General features: G+C 41.9%; 1 protein-coding gene across 2 annotated transcripts in view; it reads right to left on the reverse strand.

Moving 5' to 3' along the window:
• The window catches only part of KLHDC1 (kelch domain containing 1), a 38,567-nt gene that overhangs the window by 20,109 nt on the left and 3,203 nt on the right, over positions 1 to 15,255 (reverse strand). Inside the window, exons 3-10 of one of the 2 annotated variants that reach the window (XM_053252129.1) lie at positions 12,651 to 12,768; positions 9,985 to 10,103; positions 9,415 to 9,493; positions 9,211 to 9,294; positions 8,607 to 8,690; positions 5,700 to 5,758; positions 2,843 to 2,955; positions 442 to 514 (exon numbers count right to left, since the gene is read on the reverse strand). In XM_053252129.1, coding sequence (XP_053108104.1) covers positions 442 to 514; positions 2,843 to 2,955; positions 5,700 to 5,758; positions 8,607 to 8,690; positions 9,211 to 9,294; positions 9,415 to 9,493; positions 9,985 to 10,103; positions 12,651 to 12,768 — 729 coding nt within the window. The remainder of the gene's footprint in view (positions 1 to 441; positions 515 to 2,842; positions 2,956 to 5,699; positions 5,759 to 8,606; positions 8,691 to 9,210; positions 9,295 to 9,414; positions 9,494 to 9,984; positions 10,104 to 12,650; positions 12,769 to 15,255) is intronic. The other variant, XM_053252121.1, reaches the window with a different exon arrangement.

Raw genomic sequence — 15,255 nt, forward strand, 5'->3', positions numbered from 1 at the left:
TAAAACATTAGTTTCTTCACAATAACTTTACTGATGCTTGGAATTATTCTCAAAAAACCTAGAAGTATACAATAGAATAAATTTAAAAATACAAGCTTGAGCACTGCAACTCATTTTTAAAAAGAAAGTGTGTTGGATTCTGTGAACCTTGAGCATAGTTCTGCTCACATAACTGGGCTTTCCTGCCTGCTGCAGTATTCTGCACCCATCCCCAAACCTGCTCCTGACAGTCAGGCATGGCATTTGATGTGGCTGGATGGGAGCTGCTACCACTTGGATGAGAAGTCACTGGCAACTGAGGACTTCCCTTGCACAAGTGGAAGTGCCTTTCCACTCACACAGGGGACTGCTGGATCCAAGCCTCAGTTCGGAAGTTGAACATTACATAAAACTGACTCATACTTTCCTCAATTTCAGCAAGTGTTGACAAGAGTATTATACCTAGGTCTGCTCTTTGGTAAGTAGGCAAGTTGTTGCCATTGGCTTGTTTCAACAGCATAAATCCAACCATCACCTGAAAATAAAAAAGATGCATGAATTTAGGCTACCATATTTATCCCAATTATTTTTATTTATTTGTTTGTTTGTTTGTTTGTTTAAAGTATTTATACCCGCCCGCCCCCCGTGCACTATTGCTCAGGGTGGCTTACAACAATAAGATAGACACAGATACAATAGAAGTAATAAAATTAACTATTATTTTTTTTAAAAAAGATTAAAAACCACAATTGAAGGCAACTCAAAGTTTAACACAACCCTCTTAAAAATACAGGTTAAATATACCTGTATTTATACCTGTTTTTATCAAAAAGAGAAGATGACTCTGAATTTAAGACAAACCCCTGATTTCTAACATCAAAGAACTTGGAAAAAACCTAGTCTTGGATTCAGGTTTTTAAAAATAGGATATTTATTTTGGAGAAAAGAAAAACTCCTCCTCTCTGGTAATAAAGGGCCATCTAAAATATAATACTCTATGTTGAACATGGATTAAGTTATACCTAATATGACAAAATGGGTCAACCTTGGCTGAGACCCAAAGAGTTCTTTAGTCTCATGCAAGGGGCTTGTCCTAAACCAGTAGTGGGGTTTCGGGGGGGCAGGTTTAAACCCTGCCATCGCATCATCACCACCTGATTTTGAAACTTTCCTCGGTTTCAAGAGCAAGTCCAGAGTCTGGGCCTTTTGTTTCACAAGCACTCTGCTTATCCAGGGATGCTGACTGACATCCTGACTATGGAAGGAAGGTGCGCTAGGCACAAAGCTGTTGCACTGCGTTTGTGCAAAGTCTAGATCTTGCATTCCAGACTAGTGTTGTGCTATCACAAGCACGCTTGCACTTAACAGAATAGTGTACTACTGTGGCAAATTTCATTTATTTTAAAATGAACTTCTGCGCAGATCCTTGGTTTAGTGCAACTACAGGATCTTCTTGCGCTAGCACAGCTTTGCTCATTACACAAGCGCTGTGTTAGTCAAGATGTCAGTCATTATTATTGATTTCATGTACTTATTCATGAGAGAGTAAATATACAAAATCTTAAGAAGCCAATAAATTAAAAACAACAAAAGAAAATTGTTGTATTCTATCCAGGATATTTTATGTTTTGTTGTTTAGAAGTTTGTCCCAGTGGAGATCCTGTAGAGAGAGTGTGTGTGGAGTGTGAGTTAGAAAGGAAAAGGGAGGGGAGGCAAAAGAGAAGGAGAAAATGGAGTTGTTTCTGAATAAACTCTTAGTTAAATGTGAGATTACTTTGTGTTTGTGAGAGAAGCAGCTACAAAACAATAACCAAGTATGGGCTCCTTTTCTTCATCTTACTACCTTTTCCCTTTGGCCTGCTGAAAAACCCCACCTGTGCAGGGCAGCAGGCTAGAGTTACGGGAAGTTGCCTCCCTCCTCCTACAGAGGAAGAGAAGAAACTAGTCTTGGGAATCAGGGGGAATGATTTATTTATACCACAATCCAGCCCTCTTCAAAACGTCAGTCTATTGGCTGGAGAGGAAACGTATCCAGAAGAGCTATGCTATTAGAAGGAAAAAACCATCTTATACATTTTAGATGCAAGTCAGAATTTATAATATGGAATATTCCCTATTGCAATAACACTCAGGCCCTCTGTGGTTTCCATAAACAAATATTTGGTTGTAATTGTGCACACAGTTAAACTAGTCTAATTCTACTGGTCAAAAGGGTTTACACAGCCATGGCAATGGTAAACCCCTCCTGTATTCTACCAAAGAAAACCACATGGCTCTGTGGTCGCCAGGAGTCGACACCAACTCAATGGCACAATTTTACTTTAAGAGCTCGTTTAAGCAAGCTCCAATGACTTAAATGGGTTTACTCACAATAATTATGCCCAAAACTGCAACCTGATCCTGTGGACGGAATATTAAATATTCTTTAAACAGATTTTTTTTAAAAACTGAAATGACTTTTCTTTAAAATGTCAAATCTCAGTTTGTGGACTACAGTGATAAATGTTTAGCGTTATCCTTTGTAAAATAAATATGTCTGATATTTATTTTAGCTTCAGTTTCCAGTGGTTATTTGTATTCAGAAAAAAGTGCTACATAATTCACCTTTGCAGCAAAATTATGTGCTAGATTTGGATAAAGAGTGGAAGGAAGAGTAATCTTTAATTTTGCTTTTCATCAAATCTGATACAGGGTAGCGGGGCAGGTCCTTCAGGAATCCTGAATCCAAGAAGTTTTCCTTTGTAGTCAATTCCATCAGCTAACAGGAATATCTATTTTAATCTACTAGTTCATTAATCTCGCCAATCAAGTGCCCTTCTCTACAGAACATATTCAAAAGTTTTAAGGGGGAAAAGTTACTCACTTAGGGGTACATTGTCTGAACTCAGCCCACCAAACAAGAATAGTTTACCATCGGCCAGAGGAGTCAAAGTGTGCCATGATCTGTCTCCTGGTATTTCTCCATTTGTACGAATTCTAAGTAGAAAGCAAGCAAACACCAATTCTAGCAAGCAAGCAAAATATTATTAGACTGGAAGTTTAACATGTCATAAGGATGGCAACCATTTTCTTTCAGAGGCCTTGTTTATTCAGCAATTCTCAGCGCATGAGATGGCTGAGGTGCAGACTGGATTACAACTTAGATCAGCCAGAAGGCAAATGTCAGGTTGCATCCACCTGTTTCTAACCTGCCATTCAAGATGGCCACATGCCCTGTCCTTAAAACTCACTGAGGCTATTCACACGATGGGAGAAAATCGAGCCCGGTGGTTCTTAAGCGGGTCACCTGCTTAAGTAGCTCAGTGCTTAAACTGGGTTTGCAGAGCAGAGAGCTCTGCAAACCTGGTTTTGGCCAATGTGAGAAGCCACGGCACAGCTCCGCAATAGGGCTCCTCACAAGGAGATCCCCGGAGGGGAGGCGAAAAGCCACCTCCCCGCTCGGGGGTCTCTTCCAGCATGCCCTGCACACTCGCACAGGGTATGCTGGAACTTCTGGGGGCCAAGTGGCCCCTGATTTTCCCAGCCCCCAACGGCTCCGTAATGGAGCCGGCAGTCGTTTCAGCCACCCGGGGTTGGTTGGGTGATTGCATGTTAATCACTCGGGCGAGAGCGGGCTAAGCCTGCTCTCGCCCCCAACCCACTAATGGCGATCATGAGAATCGCCTCACTGTCACTGTTGTGGGGCTAACAGAGCAATCCTCCATTTCCCACAAGATGTGTGTTTCTCTGTGGAGCATTCCAGAAGCTATACCTCGGGGAACACACCAAGATCTGCCTGATTTACTGTACCTGGGCACTGTCCTCTTTCCCCAAAACTAGCTTAATCTATAGCAGCAAATGGGATCATGGCTTATAACACAAGCCGTTCCCATGACTGATAAGAAGCAGCAGCAGCAGCAGACCCTGCAGACTCAGAGCTGTGTGCACACCCCAGAGCCTCTCTGCAGGTACACCTATATGACAATAAATTCACCATGGCACAATTCCTAGAACAGTTTTTAAAACAATTTTTTAGAAGTTAAAAAAAAATTTAATCAATCCAAACTAAAATCATTATTTCCCTCAGGATCAGAGGGGGTATGCCCCTGAAAACCAGGGAAACCCAACAGGAGGAGGTATTGCCCTCTTCCCCCCACAAGTGGACAAGCAGGATGCTGGACAAGATGGGCCTTTGGCCTGATCCAGCAGGGCTTTTCCTTATGTTCTTAAACCTTTCTAAGGAAGACAAATAATAGAGCCTTCCACTAAAGAGCTTCCTTTTAACTGTATATTATAAAGACATATAAGATATTAATAAATACAGAACCTTAATAATTATTTACAGTAGCCATTCAATAAAACTAGAACAAAAATGAAAGCAGCTTATAAGTGTAGCCGACCTATCGGCCAAAGGTGATAAAAAGTGCTCCTGGCCACTGCCTCAACCTAAAAAAACCAGAGAGAGTTTTGGAGCCAGGAGCACTCCCAAACTGCGTACCTGACCTTGGTTGATTAAAACAAACGAAGTTGTTCTAGTAAGAACTAACCTGCCAACGCTTCTTTTACTAACCCCACAACTGGACTAAATTTAGTCTGAATTGGTTAGGCAATTCACAAGTTAGCCCACTTGCACCTCAAACGTTCATGTGTCCACCATCTTGAATTGGGGTAGATGACATCATCACAAACTATGCTTTTGAGGTGGCCCTACAACTGTACCAGATTTGGTCCAAATCAGTTCCCACTTGCACCTCAAATGTTCACTTGTCCACCATCTTTAATCAGGATGGATGACATTATTACAAACTATGCCCTTGAGCTGTCCCTATGTGTCCCTACACATGTAGCAAATTTGGTTCAAATCAGGCAGTTCACAAGTTAGCCAAATTGAGCCTCAAATGCTCACGCGTCTGCTAACTTTGATGGGGGTGGATGACATCATCAGAAACTATGCTGCTGAGGTATCCCTATGTGTCACTCACTACAACTGTCCCAAATCTAGTTCATATTGGTTAGACCGTAAACAAGTTAGCCCACTTGCGCCTCAAATGTTTACGTGTCCACCATCTTGAATCAGGGTGGATGACATCATCACAAACTATGCCGTGGAGGTGTCCCTACGTATCCCTCACTATAACTGTTCCAAATTTGTTTCAAATTGGTTAGACAGTCCACACATTAGCTCACTTGCACCTCAAATCTTCACACATCCACGATCTTGAATTGGGGGGATGACATCAATCACAAACTATGTCATTGAGGTGTACCTACAACTGTACCTGATTTGGTTCAAATTGGTCCAGACATTGGGAAGTTGATAAGGACACACACACACACGGAATGGCGGGAGAGCTCATAAGCCTACTGGAAAGTAGGCTAAAAAAAAAAACCCAAACTCCTCACCTTTTTGCCCCCAATGAGAGCCCTCATTGCTAGGTAGCAATGGCATCTTGATGGTAGTTCAAAGGGACATTGGTCGTTCAAAAAATGGTAGTTCAAAAGAGAGATTCTATGAACTCTTAAAGAAAGTTACTTCTAAGCTATATTGTTGCTTAATACCTAAAAAGCACCATCCAACTACATCCCTATTCTTCTATATATACATACCCGAGTGTATTCTTAGCGATAATCCAACTGAACAGAGAAAGAAAAGCCTCTGTGGACATTTTCAGGACTGAAATACAACTACACTAAACTAGAACTGTTATAGACTACAGAAAGTGATTTGAGGAAAAACTTACTTTCCTGACCAAGTCCAGGTATCCAAGTTCAGAAAATGTAAATCATTCATCCTTGTTTGCTATTTTTCAAAAGAGATGTAACAGGTAAATATCACAGTACAAATTTCCAGAAAGGTTTTTCAAAAAAGCAGAGTACTACTACCTTCAGCACAACAGTCTAAGACTTCCCCAGATCAGAAAGCTTCTTCCATTGCTTCAAGTGAGACTGTGCTCATTATAGATTAAAAGAAAGAGGGGAGAGGGCAATTTCATATAGAGCTGCCTATTTTGGCGATCATCTGCTGACGGGTTATCCCAATATATACTATGCATACATATCTTGCAACCTAGTATGAAACAAGCAAGATTTAACGAAGTTCCTTCCCTTAATGATCATGGATTAAATGTTTCAGAACTATTGGTTTATATGCTTAACACAGAAAAGTACTGTAAGCCAGGGCATAATTTTAGCCCCAGGTGTTCAGGAAAAAGGCTTGACTTGTACGTAAGCATCCACCTTAGGTCTCCTGGGTCAGGAAGTGAAAACTCAGAGCCATGATTGGCTTTTCAGCCAGGTCAGCTGTTTGATGAAGTGAAAACTCAGCTGCACTTCAGGACTGGTTTTAATACTGGCAGACGGGCAGCAAGAGAAGATTCAACCGCAGCCAGTGGGTGGAAAGGCTAACTTGCTGACGGTGTCATGAGGGGATCACAGTGTTCACATAATCCGCCTTCATTTGTATCAAGTTGAGCTTACTCGGGTTACCACAACAGAACATTTGAAAATAGGAGAGGACAGTATTTGAAAATGTCCTGAGCCATTATTCAAGACACAATTTATTTCATTAATTCATATGAAAATGGCTAGCTGGCTAAGTGAGAGGACAGCCAATGAAAATATCAGGGAAGTACCTGTGGTCTTGTTAGAATATAAAAGCCAAAGGTTGCTAAGAATATGGGGGTTTGGGTTCCTTCTCCTTTGCTTTACCCCATTCGTTATGGGGTGATTCCTTCCCTGGTTTTGTTTCACCATTTCCCCCTTTTAAGGGGGAACTTTCAACTTTATTTTCCTTTGACAGCTTTTGTATTTTCCTCCGATTATTACAATTCACTTTCCCTTTAATAATTTGATTTTTACTGTTATCCCTACATTGCTCTAGGTTCCTTGTGTTGAGGATTCCTTTTGGGATTCCTTGCTCCTAGTTCTTACCTATTCTCTTATATTTAAAGGCTTTGGAGAAGAGATTTTTCCTCTTTTTAAAAACTGTATGCTTCGTTTTTAGACATAAATTTTGTTTTTACTTCTTTCTCTCTTTTTGTAAGGCCCCAAACCCACAAGCTGCTTTCCTGGGGGATTAATAGAGTACTTCAGAGGTCACTGCATATGAAGACTGGTGGTAGATATAAAATTTTAAATGTATTTTAATTTACTAGTTAAGTTGTTAAAAGGGTTACTTGATATGAGCTAAGGATGGTTAGATGGCTGTTAGCATTTCTTTGTACTGTAAATAGCTCTTTTGTGTACTCTAATCCATTTTGCCTTATCTTAATGCAACAAGTCTGAATGCCTTTAGAGTGCGTTTCTTTTCATTATTAACTTTTGATGCCAGGAAGGCATCATAGAGCTGTCAAGCAATAAAGGCAGGAAGAAAAAGGAGGAGATAAATTAACAGCTTAGTTGTATGAGAAGCTTGTCATCTGCCCTTAAGAAGATAGGCCAGCATGACAGCAGGGACCCGCCAGGGCTGCTTTGCAACTTCAAAGGCAGCCTCATGGGTGTTGCAATGGGTGTTGCTGCAGAATGATTGCAAAGCGCCAGCAGACCCAGAGGGATTCCCAGTGGAGCATCCCTCTAGCACATTCTCACCGGCCATTACCCCTAAGCAGAGGCCCAAGTGACCCATGATAATGGAGGAATCACCCGTGTGTGTGGGCTGCACTCACATTGTGAGGAATCATGCCCTCACTTATAACTGTTACATAAATTATTATAGCAACTTCAGTAAACAGTTAAGGATGCCTACGTTTTCAGAGACACACAAATATCCACTTACCAAATTTGTTATACATGATACACATTTTAGCATATTTACCCAAATCGAAGACAACTCTGAATTTAAAATGACCCCCTTTAAAAGTAGAGGTTAAATGCAAGTGATATGTGCATTTATTCAAAAGGTACAGGACTCTAAATTTAAGACAACCTGCCGATTTATAATTTCAAACAACTTGGAAAAACCCTTATCTTGGATTCAGCTAAACACAGTATTCTTTTCTGTTATTTTCAAGTCACTGGCAAAGCAGTTTTTCAGGACGTTTGTAGTCCCTACTAAAATAAAAATCCACTAGTCCCAAAGTGAAACCAACACAATCGTGATCAGAGTTATGCATATTTTGGTACAACACTTTCACAGATGTAGGAGAAGCTCAGTGTGTTTCTTTGATGGACAAACAAGGATTCATTGTAGATTATCATCCACAGAGTAGGCCTGAGAAAAATTCACTTCTGTAATAGCTTTCTTATATCTCTGCTATTCCATTATTATAAAAACAGGCACCAGCTCCATGGTGTCAGGATGTGGTGCTCGGGTCATCCCTGGTGATGAGGCGCAATCTCCCCTTTCTGTTTTTTTGCAGTTTTAGAACTTTGCTATTTTGGTAAAGGGCAAAAAGAGGACTTACCCACTTTACAAGCACCTCAAGCACTTTCCTCAAGCACTTTTTAAAAAGAAAGCAAGCAACAGTGCAAAACTACCTTTTCCTTTCCTGAAGTGCTTCACTAGCTCAAGAGCTTTTTCTTATTTGTTTTTTCTTATTTGTTTTTTCTTTTTCTTTTCAAGGATGTACACTCCCCCTCTCCAGCATGATAGCTCACATCTCCCCCCTACATTTTTTTTAAAAAAGAGTGAATATTAAATGAATACTCACCAAAACCCGCCCTCCAAAGATGTAGCCTTTATTTTCTAGGACTGCACATGAATGAGCTGCTCGGGGCTGAGGTGGAACACCATGCTGAAAGCAAACACAGAAAGAATTCTGGATATTCATATCAATTCAAGACAATAAGAAACGAGAGGTAAGGTTATGACTTCAAGACATCTAGACCAGCGGTTCCCAACCTTTTCCTTTAGGTGGACCACTGCATTGTCATTGAAAGCTTTTGCGGACCACCACATAAGCAAGCCATTTTAGACATTTTTAACATAGCCTATGGCTGATGGGAGTCAAACTTAAACATATATATATATATATATATATATATATATATATGGTATTAAAAATGCAGCTATTTCTGATTTATTATGTTCACTCACAAACGTAGCAAATTACACTGTGAATAATAATGTAACATCAAATATAATACATGAGGTACATGAGATTAAATTATTATATTATATATTTTCCCCACCCCACAAACCACTTGTAGTACCCTTGTGGACCACCAGTGCTTGGGAACCACTGATCTAGATTACGATAATGAAACCATGAAAATATGTGCCAGGAATGAATTCAGATTTGAAATAATACTTACTTTAATTATAGGTTGATGCCAAGTTTGTGTCTTTGTATCAAAAACATGAACGTCATTGTGCCATCCCCAGAATATCTGTCCTTCCTAAAATAAAAGAAATGCGAATGACAGATAAAAGAATAATAAAAGGAAAGGGAAAAAAACCTCAGTATTTTTATTTGAACACAATGTCCTGTTTGCTGGAAACTGTAAGAAGTCCCTTACCCAAAATGCATCATGAACATCAAAGCAGTCACTCAGCTCGTTTTGTTTCCGACAGCCATAGCCACCAAAATATACTAGCCTGAAAAGATTAGAACTGAAATTACCATTTAACTCTGCCTTTAAATCCAAGGGGACTTTTAGCCCTACTTCTACTAGAGTTCTGTGACTCCTGCAAACACCTTTGTATTTTCCTTGTGTGCCTCCCCCGCACCCCACTGACTTGTACAAAGAGCGACTGGATCAGGGCATGCAATAAAAAAGGCCTTGTTTATCTCATCAATACTCTGAAATGAATTACTGTAGTATTTGAATCATAATCTTTGTAAGGCAGTGACTGTTGCAGTTGTTGTCATCTGGCAACATTTTACCATCACCTAGAGCTAAAAATCCATCCTCTTCCTGAGCACCATTAACTTAAGGGTTGGTAATATCAGCATTATTCCCATTATAAGTGAGGGAATCAAAGCAAGGGTAATTTAAGAGAAAACATTAAGCTACACAGAATTAGGAATTGATCTGTTCACCAGCTAATGCCACCTCCCCATTAGTGAAATCACCCATGACAATTACCTGTCTTTATACACCCAGCAGGCAAGTTTGTCACGTGGTGTAGGAGGCTGACCTTTAAAGTCTGTGATTTTTTTCCACAAATAGCTTCCATTTCTTGTTCGCAAATTAACATAATAGAGCTTAAAAGGAAATTAGAACACTTTCAACATACAGTAATATTCTGGGAAAATGAAGCACTAATTGGCAAACGTGGCAACTGGAGAGATCATACTCATTATTTTATTGTTTTAAAAGAAAAGCTTAAATCCTCCTAACTATATTCTGTAAATGTACTTCCCTCCTAATAACCAGCAGCATTTCTGCTCTCATTAAGGAGGATGTTTCCACTGTGCTTAGAATATGACACTGCCTTTTCATTAAGGCCAAGGTGAGCTCCTGGTCCTGGAAATGCTTAGGCTTTCAGCCATTCCCTACTCCCTACAAGCAAAGCTAACTACAGTTGCAAGGCCAGGGCAAAAGAGTACAGACACCGGTTAGCTGGCTTCAGGGCAAGAACTCATGACCGATACCCCTGCAATTGCCAGCCCCGATAACTTCAGTGGAACTAAGTTCTCTTAAACCCTATTCCAGTTTGATCAGCCTGCCCTTAACTTTCCCCACAACTACAACAGTAATTCCTAAGAGCCAAACTGGTTAGAATTGTTTTGTTTCACCAAGCTTTTGAGTTAGATTAATGATTGTCTCTTTCCTCTCCTTATAAGTTTTTTTTTTTAATTTCCATGCTGCTGCTTAGTTTTTCGCTATTGTTGATACTTGTGGACTTCATTGTTGTATATTAAGTTTGCTTCTTGATTTATTTATATCCCACATTCCCCAAATCAGGTTTACAGCAAGACAAAAAGCCAAGGCAAGCACAAAAAACTAACTGGAGATAGTCAGCAAAAGCTAGCTGAAAATAGCGAGTCTCCGTGGCAGCTCGTGGATGCTGGGTTCGGGAGGGCGGGGGCACTGTCAGAAGGTGGAGTATGCCTTTCACTCCAGGAAACCATTTCCACCGCCACCTGGAACCCCACGTGGACACTGAGCTGCTCACGCTGTGCCTGCTGCCCAGCTGGCTGATGCACTTGCCCAGCAGCCATTGGAGGGGTCAGCATGGCAAAGACTTGGACAGGATGATCAAACAAGAATACATGGGTTTAAGGGTAATCCCACTGAAGTTCATGAGACTGGTAATGGCATGGGTGTCTGTCTGTAGTAACTTCCAGACACCCATGAACTCACTACAGACACCCCCAGGCGATTACCAGTCTCATTCACACCAGTGGCGGTGGGAGCATTTACTTGGAGTTAAACATATACTCTGCCCCAGTTGTCACTGCTAAGCCTTGAAACGCCGACAGAGAGGGAGCCAGTCTTACCTCTGCAGAAGCAAGTTCTCTGGGTGCCGCCATGGAGAAAGCCCTCTCATGAAGGCAAAGGAACATGTAAGAGAGGCTCCCCAAAAAGAGCTCAGGCAGTGACAGATATATATGGAAGAATGTGGTCCTTTAGATACCTTGGCCTTACGCCATTTAGGGCTTCAAGGCAACAATCAATTGCCTTGAATTGTGACCAGAAACAAATTGGCAAACAATGCAGCTGCAACAACAATGTAGCACAATCACCTTTTGCAGCAGCTGAAATTTTCAAATAGTCTACATAGGTCACCCCATGTAGAGCATATTACAGTAGCACAGAAATAGAAACAGGCACAGTTGGCACACCAGCTGAAGCTGCAAAAAAGCAGTCCTGGCCATGTGAACACCTGGTCATCCAGGAGTAAGGTGGATCCAGACCAGGACTAGTCCAAACTGCATTCTTTCAACTGCATTCTTTCAGGGGAGTCCTATCATGTTTAGAACACACTGACACACTATTGCTGGATCAGGGGATCTCCTAACCAGTACAATTTCTGGCTTGTCCAGATTCAAATGTTGTTCTAATTGATTTCTTTAAACTGCCTTGAGGGTCCTTTTGATGGCCAAAAGGTATGATATAAATATCTTAATAAATGCACTGAAAAAGCTGAAAACCTTAATCCTTCATTTTAAGTTTGCCCACAACTTCTTTAGAAATTAATGGCTGTGATGCCCCATCATAAAGTGTTACAGAATCTGGTTAAGCATTTTATGGTAGTTATCCTATTCATTCATATCTATCTATCTATATATAGCCCCCCTTACATCAAAGGTCAATGTAGACCAATATTATTTTTGAACAGTACCCTAATATGTTGACCATCAAATTCACTCTGACATGAATGCAGTTGGTGCCTGTCGGCTGAAGCCATAGGCCAGGATCCAGAAGACTGAACAACTAGTTACACACACCCAGTAAGGCTCTAGCTTGTATTTTCTCAAACATCAGCCCCTCCCCCCACCATATGGCAAGCCAATTTGGAAACTGTTGGGGAGATTCAAAAGCAATTTTGTGCCATAGTAAGGGCGAGGTTCTGCTGTTCAGAGAAAAAAAGAGAGAGTCAGAAGTTCAACAGATGTGCTCAAGCACTTGGGCACCTTCAAAGTAGTTCTCTGGCTCCTGACAACAGTCTTTTGAACAATATCTGTGCAAAAACAAAATGAAAACCTTGTTCTTGAGATTTCTTGATCAATTTAAATTGCCACTACTGTTATTTTACCTTCAACAGGTTATTGGCTATTCCCCCAAAGTATAAAGGAGTACAGTACCCGATTGCTATATCCTTTGTCGTCAAATCCACCAAAGATGTACAGCTTCCCATTAATGCAAGCCCCACAACTTCCAGACATAGAGGGAGGCAAGTCCCCTTCCATTTGGTGCATCGACCTGCAGGTCCACAAATACAGGAAAGCCCACAATTTTGTTCAGAGAGACAGAGCAAAACCAAGAGAACAGTAATGTATAGAAATGGTTCTCACTTAGGATGCGAGTAGACCCGATTTCATATCCCTGACAATCCTTGCCAAGGAAAATACAGAGAGTTGTACATTTCTCTGTGACAGTGGTGCAGGGGGCTTCTAACAGGCGGGATGGCTGGCCCTATGTCAGGAATGCTGTGGCAGTCTCCTGCACTGAGCAGGGGTTGGATCAGAAGACCTTCCGCATCCCTTCCAACTCTAACATTCTATTATTATTATTCCGCACTTTCTGCCCTGTCTGTCTGTCTCATACACAGCCTGACTATGACCTTCTACTGCAAGATGTTGACCAATCAAAAGGGCATTTTGTTCAGCATTTTAAGTTTTTGCTGCTCAGGTTGATCTTCTGAACCTTCTGAAGGATGAGAACTAGCAACTTTTAACTTTCTAGGATTCTTCAAAAAGTGAAAATTAACATTCTTCTGAGTGGTCTCTGTCCTTCACACTACTACTGGGCTTTGCATCTAAGTTGGAAATTTTCCAAGCTTTCCTTATCCCTCACATTTTGGGCAGTAGCTCTGTAACCCCTTCTGCTCTAGTACTACATGACTAACCCTCTCCTCCTCAGTTTTTTGTTGTCTGCTGAGAAGTCAACATCTCTGGCTGGTCAGAGAACTTAAGAACATAAGAACAGCCCTGCTGGATCAGGCCCAAGGAGGCCCATCTAGTCCAGCATCCTGTTTCGCAGTGGCCCACCAGATGTCACTGGAAGCCACAGACAGGAGTTGAGGGCGTGCCCTCTCTCCTGCCATTGCTCCCCTGCAACTGGTACTCAGAGTCATCCTGCCTCTAATGCTGGAGGTGGCCTATAGCCCTCTGACTAGTAGCCAATAATAGACCTCTCCTCCATGAAGTTATCCAAACCCCTCTTAAAGCCATCTTAAACATTGATTTCTAAATGGCTTCCTATTATGTTTTCATTTTAGATGCTGGATAGAAGTCAGATCTAACTAGAAGCCAAGGCCAGTGAGATGAAGCAAAAAAAAACTTTCCTAAACAAATATTTTTCCATGGAAATTTTCACTACCAATTTGTTCTGTAGAAAATGTCCTGCCACACATTTCTGAAAATAACATGCCACACCAGATCACAATCTATTCAGGGTGTTGGAAAAACCTGTATTGTAGAACTTTCTGAGAAAAAAAAAATATGCAAATGAGGGGGGATCACAGACACACACCCATGGAAATTGAGCTCAATTTTGGGAACTCCAGTGGGTCAGAATAAAGCTTGATTGTCATACCACCAATGAGCTGGTCTTGTGGTAGAGAATGAGGGAATGTGAGAAAGATGAGGGAAGAGAGCTCGTCTTGTGGTAGCAAGCATGTCTTGTCCCCTTAAGCTAAGCAGGATCTGCCCTGGCTGCATACGAAAGGGAGACCAGAAGTGTGAGCGCTGTAAGATATTCCCCTTAGGGGATGGGAGCCGCTCTGGGGAGAGCATCTAGGCTCCAAGTTCCTTCCCTGGCATCTCCAAGATAGGGCTGAGAGAGATCCCTGCCTGCAACCTTGGAGAAGCTACTGCCAGTCTGTGCAGACAATACTGATCAAGATGGACGTATGGTCTGACTCAGTATATGGCAGCTTCCTATGTTCCTATGAGCTGTCCTTGTACAGCACGGAAACCCCTTAGCATAAATCTGACCTCTGATATTTCCATTTCTGCATCTGGGGTCATCTTAAACTGCTGTAGCCTGATCTCTGCTCTCACCCTAAATGGCAGTTGCTGTGCTATTGCTCCCCAGAGCTTGAAAAAAGTGCAGGGCCATGAACTACCCTTCCTGTTGCCTCAAAGGGAGCTGAATAGACCCTCCTCCACTGTCCCAAGAGCTCTGAGATTTTCCTCCTCAGCCCTAGGTGGGAAATCAGCCTGTTGGTCACAGCTGCTCATTGAGAAGCAGGGGGGGAATAGTGACACCCATTTCCAAACATTGTGGCTTTGGAGAATTGTGAGCCGGGGTGGGGGGCGGGCTGCAGGGGATGGGGCTATCAGAGGTAGAGCCCCTGCTTTTCATGCAGAAGATCCCAGGTTCATCCAGAAGATCCCATCCAGAAGATCCCATCCCATCATCCAGAAGATCCCCGGGAGCATCTCCAGGTAGGGCTGGGAAAGACTGCTTGGGGAGCTACCACTGCCAGCCAGTGCAGACAGTACAGATCAATGGTCTGACTTGGTATAAGGCAGGCTCCTATAAGTGGTGTTCCCCTCACCAAAGGAGACTTTCCTGCCCCCTCCTCCACACTGCCCTAGGACCTCTGAAAAGCTGGTCTTTAGAGTTGAGCAATCCTTGGGAAAGGTGTGGGATATGACACAGGAGACTGCAAACAGAGAGAGGAGTTGGCAGCAGAAATCACACCCATGAGAGCAGAAGAGCATTTCCACTTGCACAAAGCAC

Source organism: Hemicordylus capensis, chromosome 1 (assembly GCF_027244095.1).
Source record: "Hemicordylus capensis ecotype Gifberg chromosome 1, rHemCap1.1.pri, whole genome shotgun sequence".
Taxonomy (NCBI): domain Eukaryota; kingdom Metazoa; phylum Chordata; class Lepidosauria; order Squamata; family Cordylidae; genus Hemicordylus; species Hemicordylus capensis.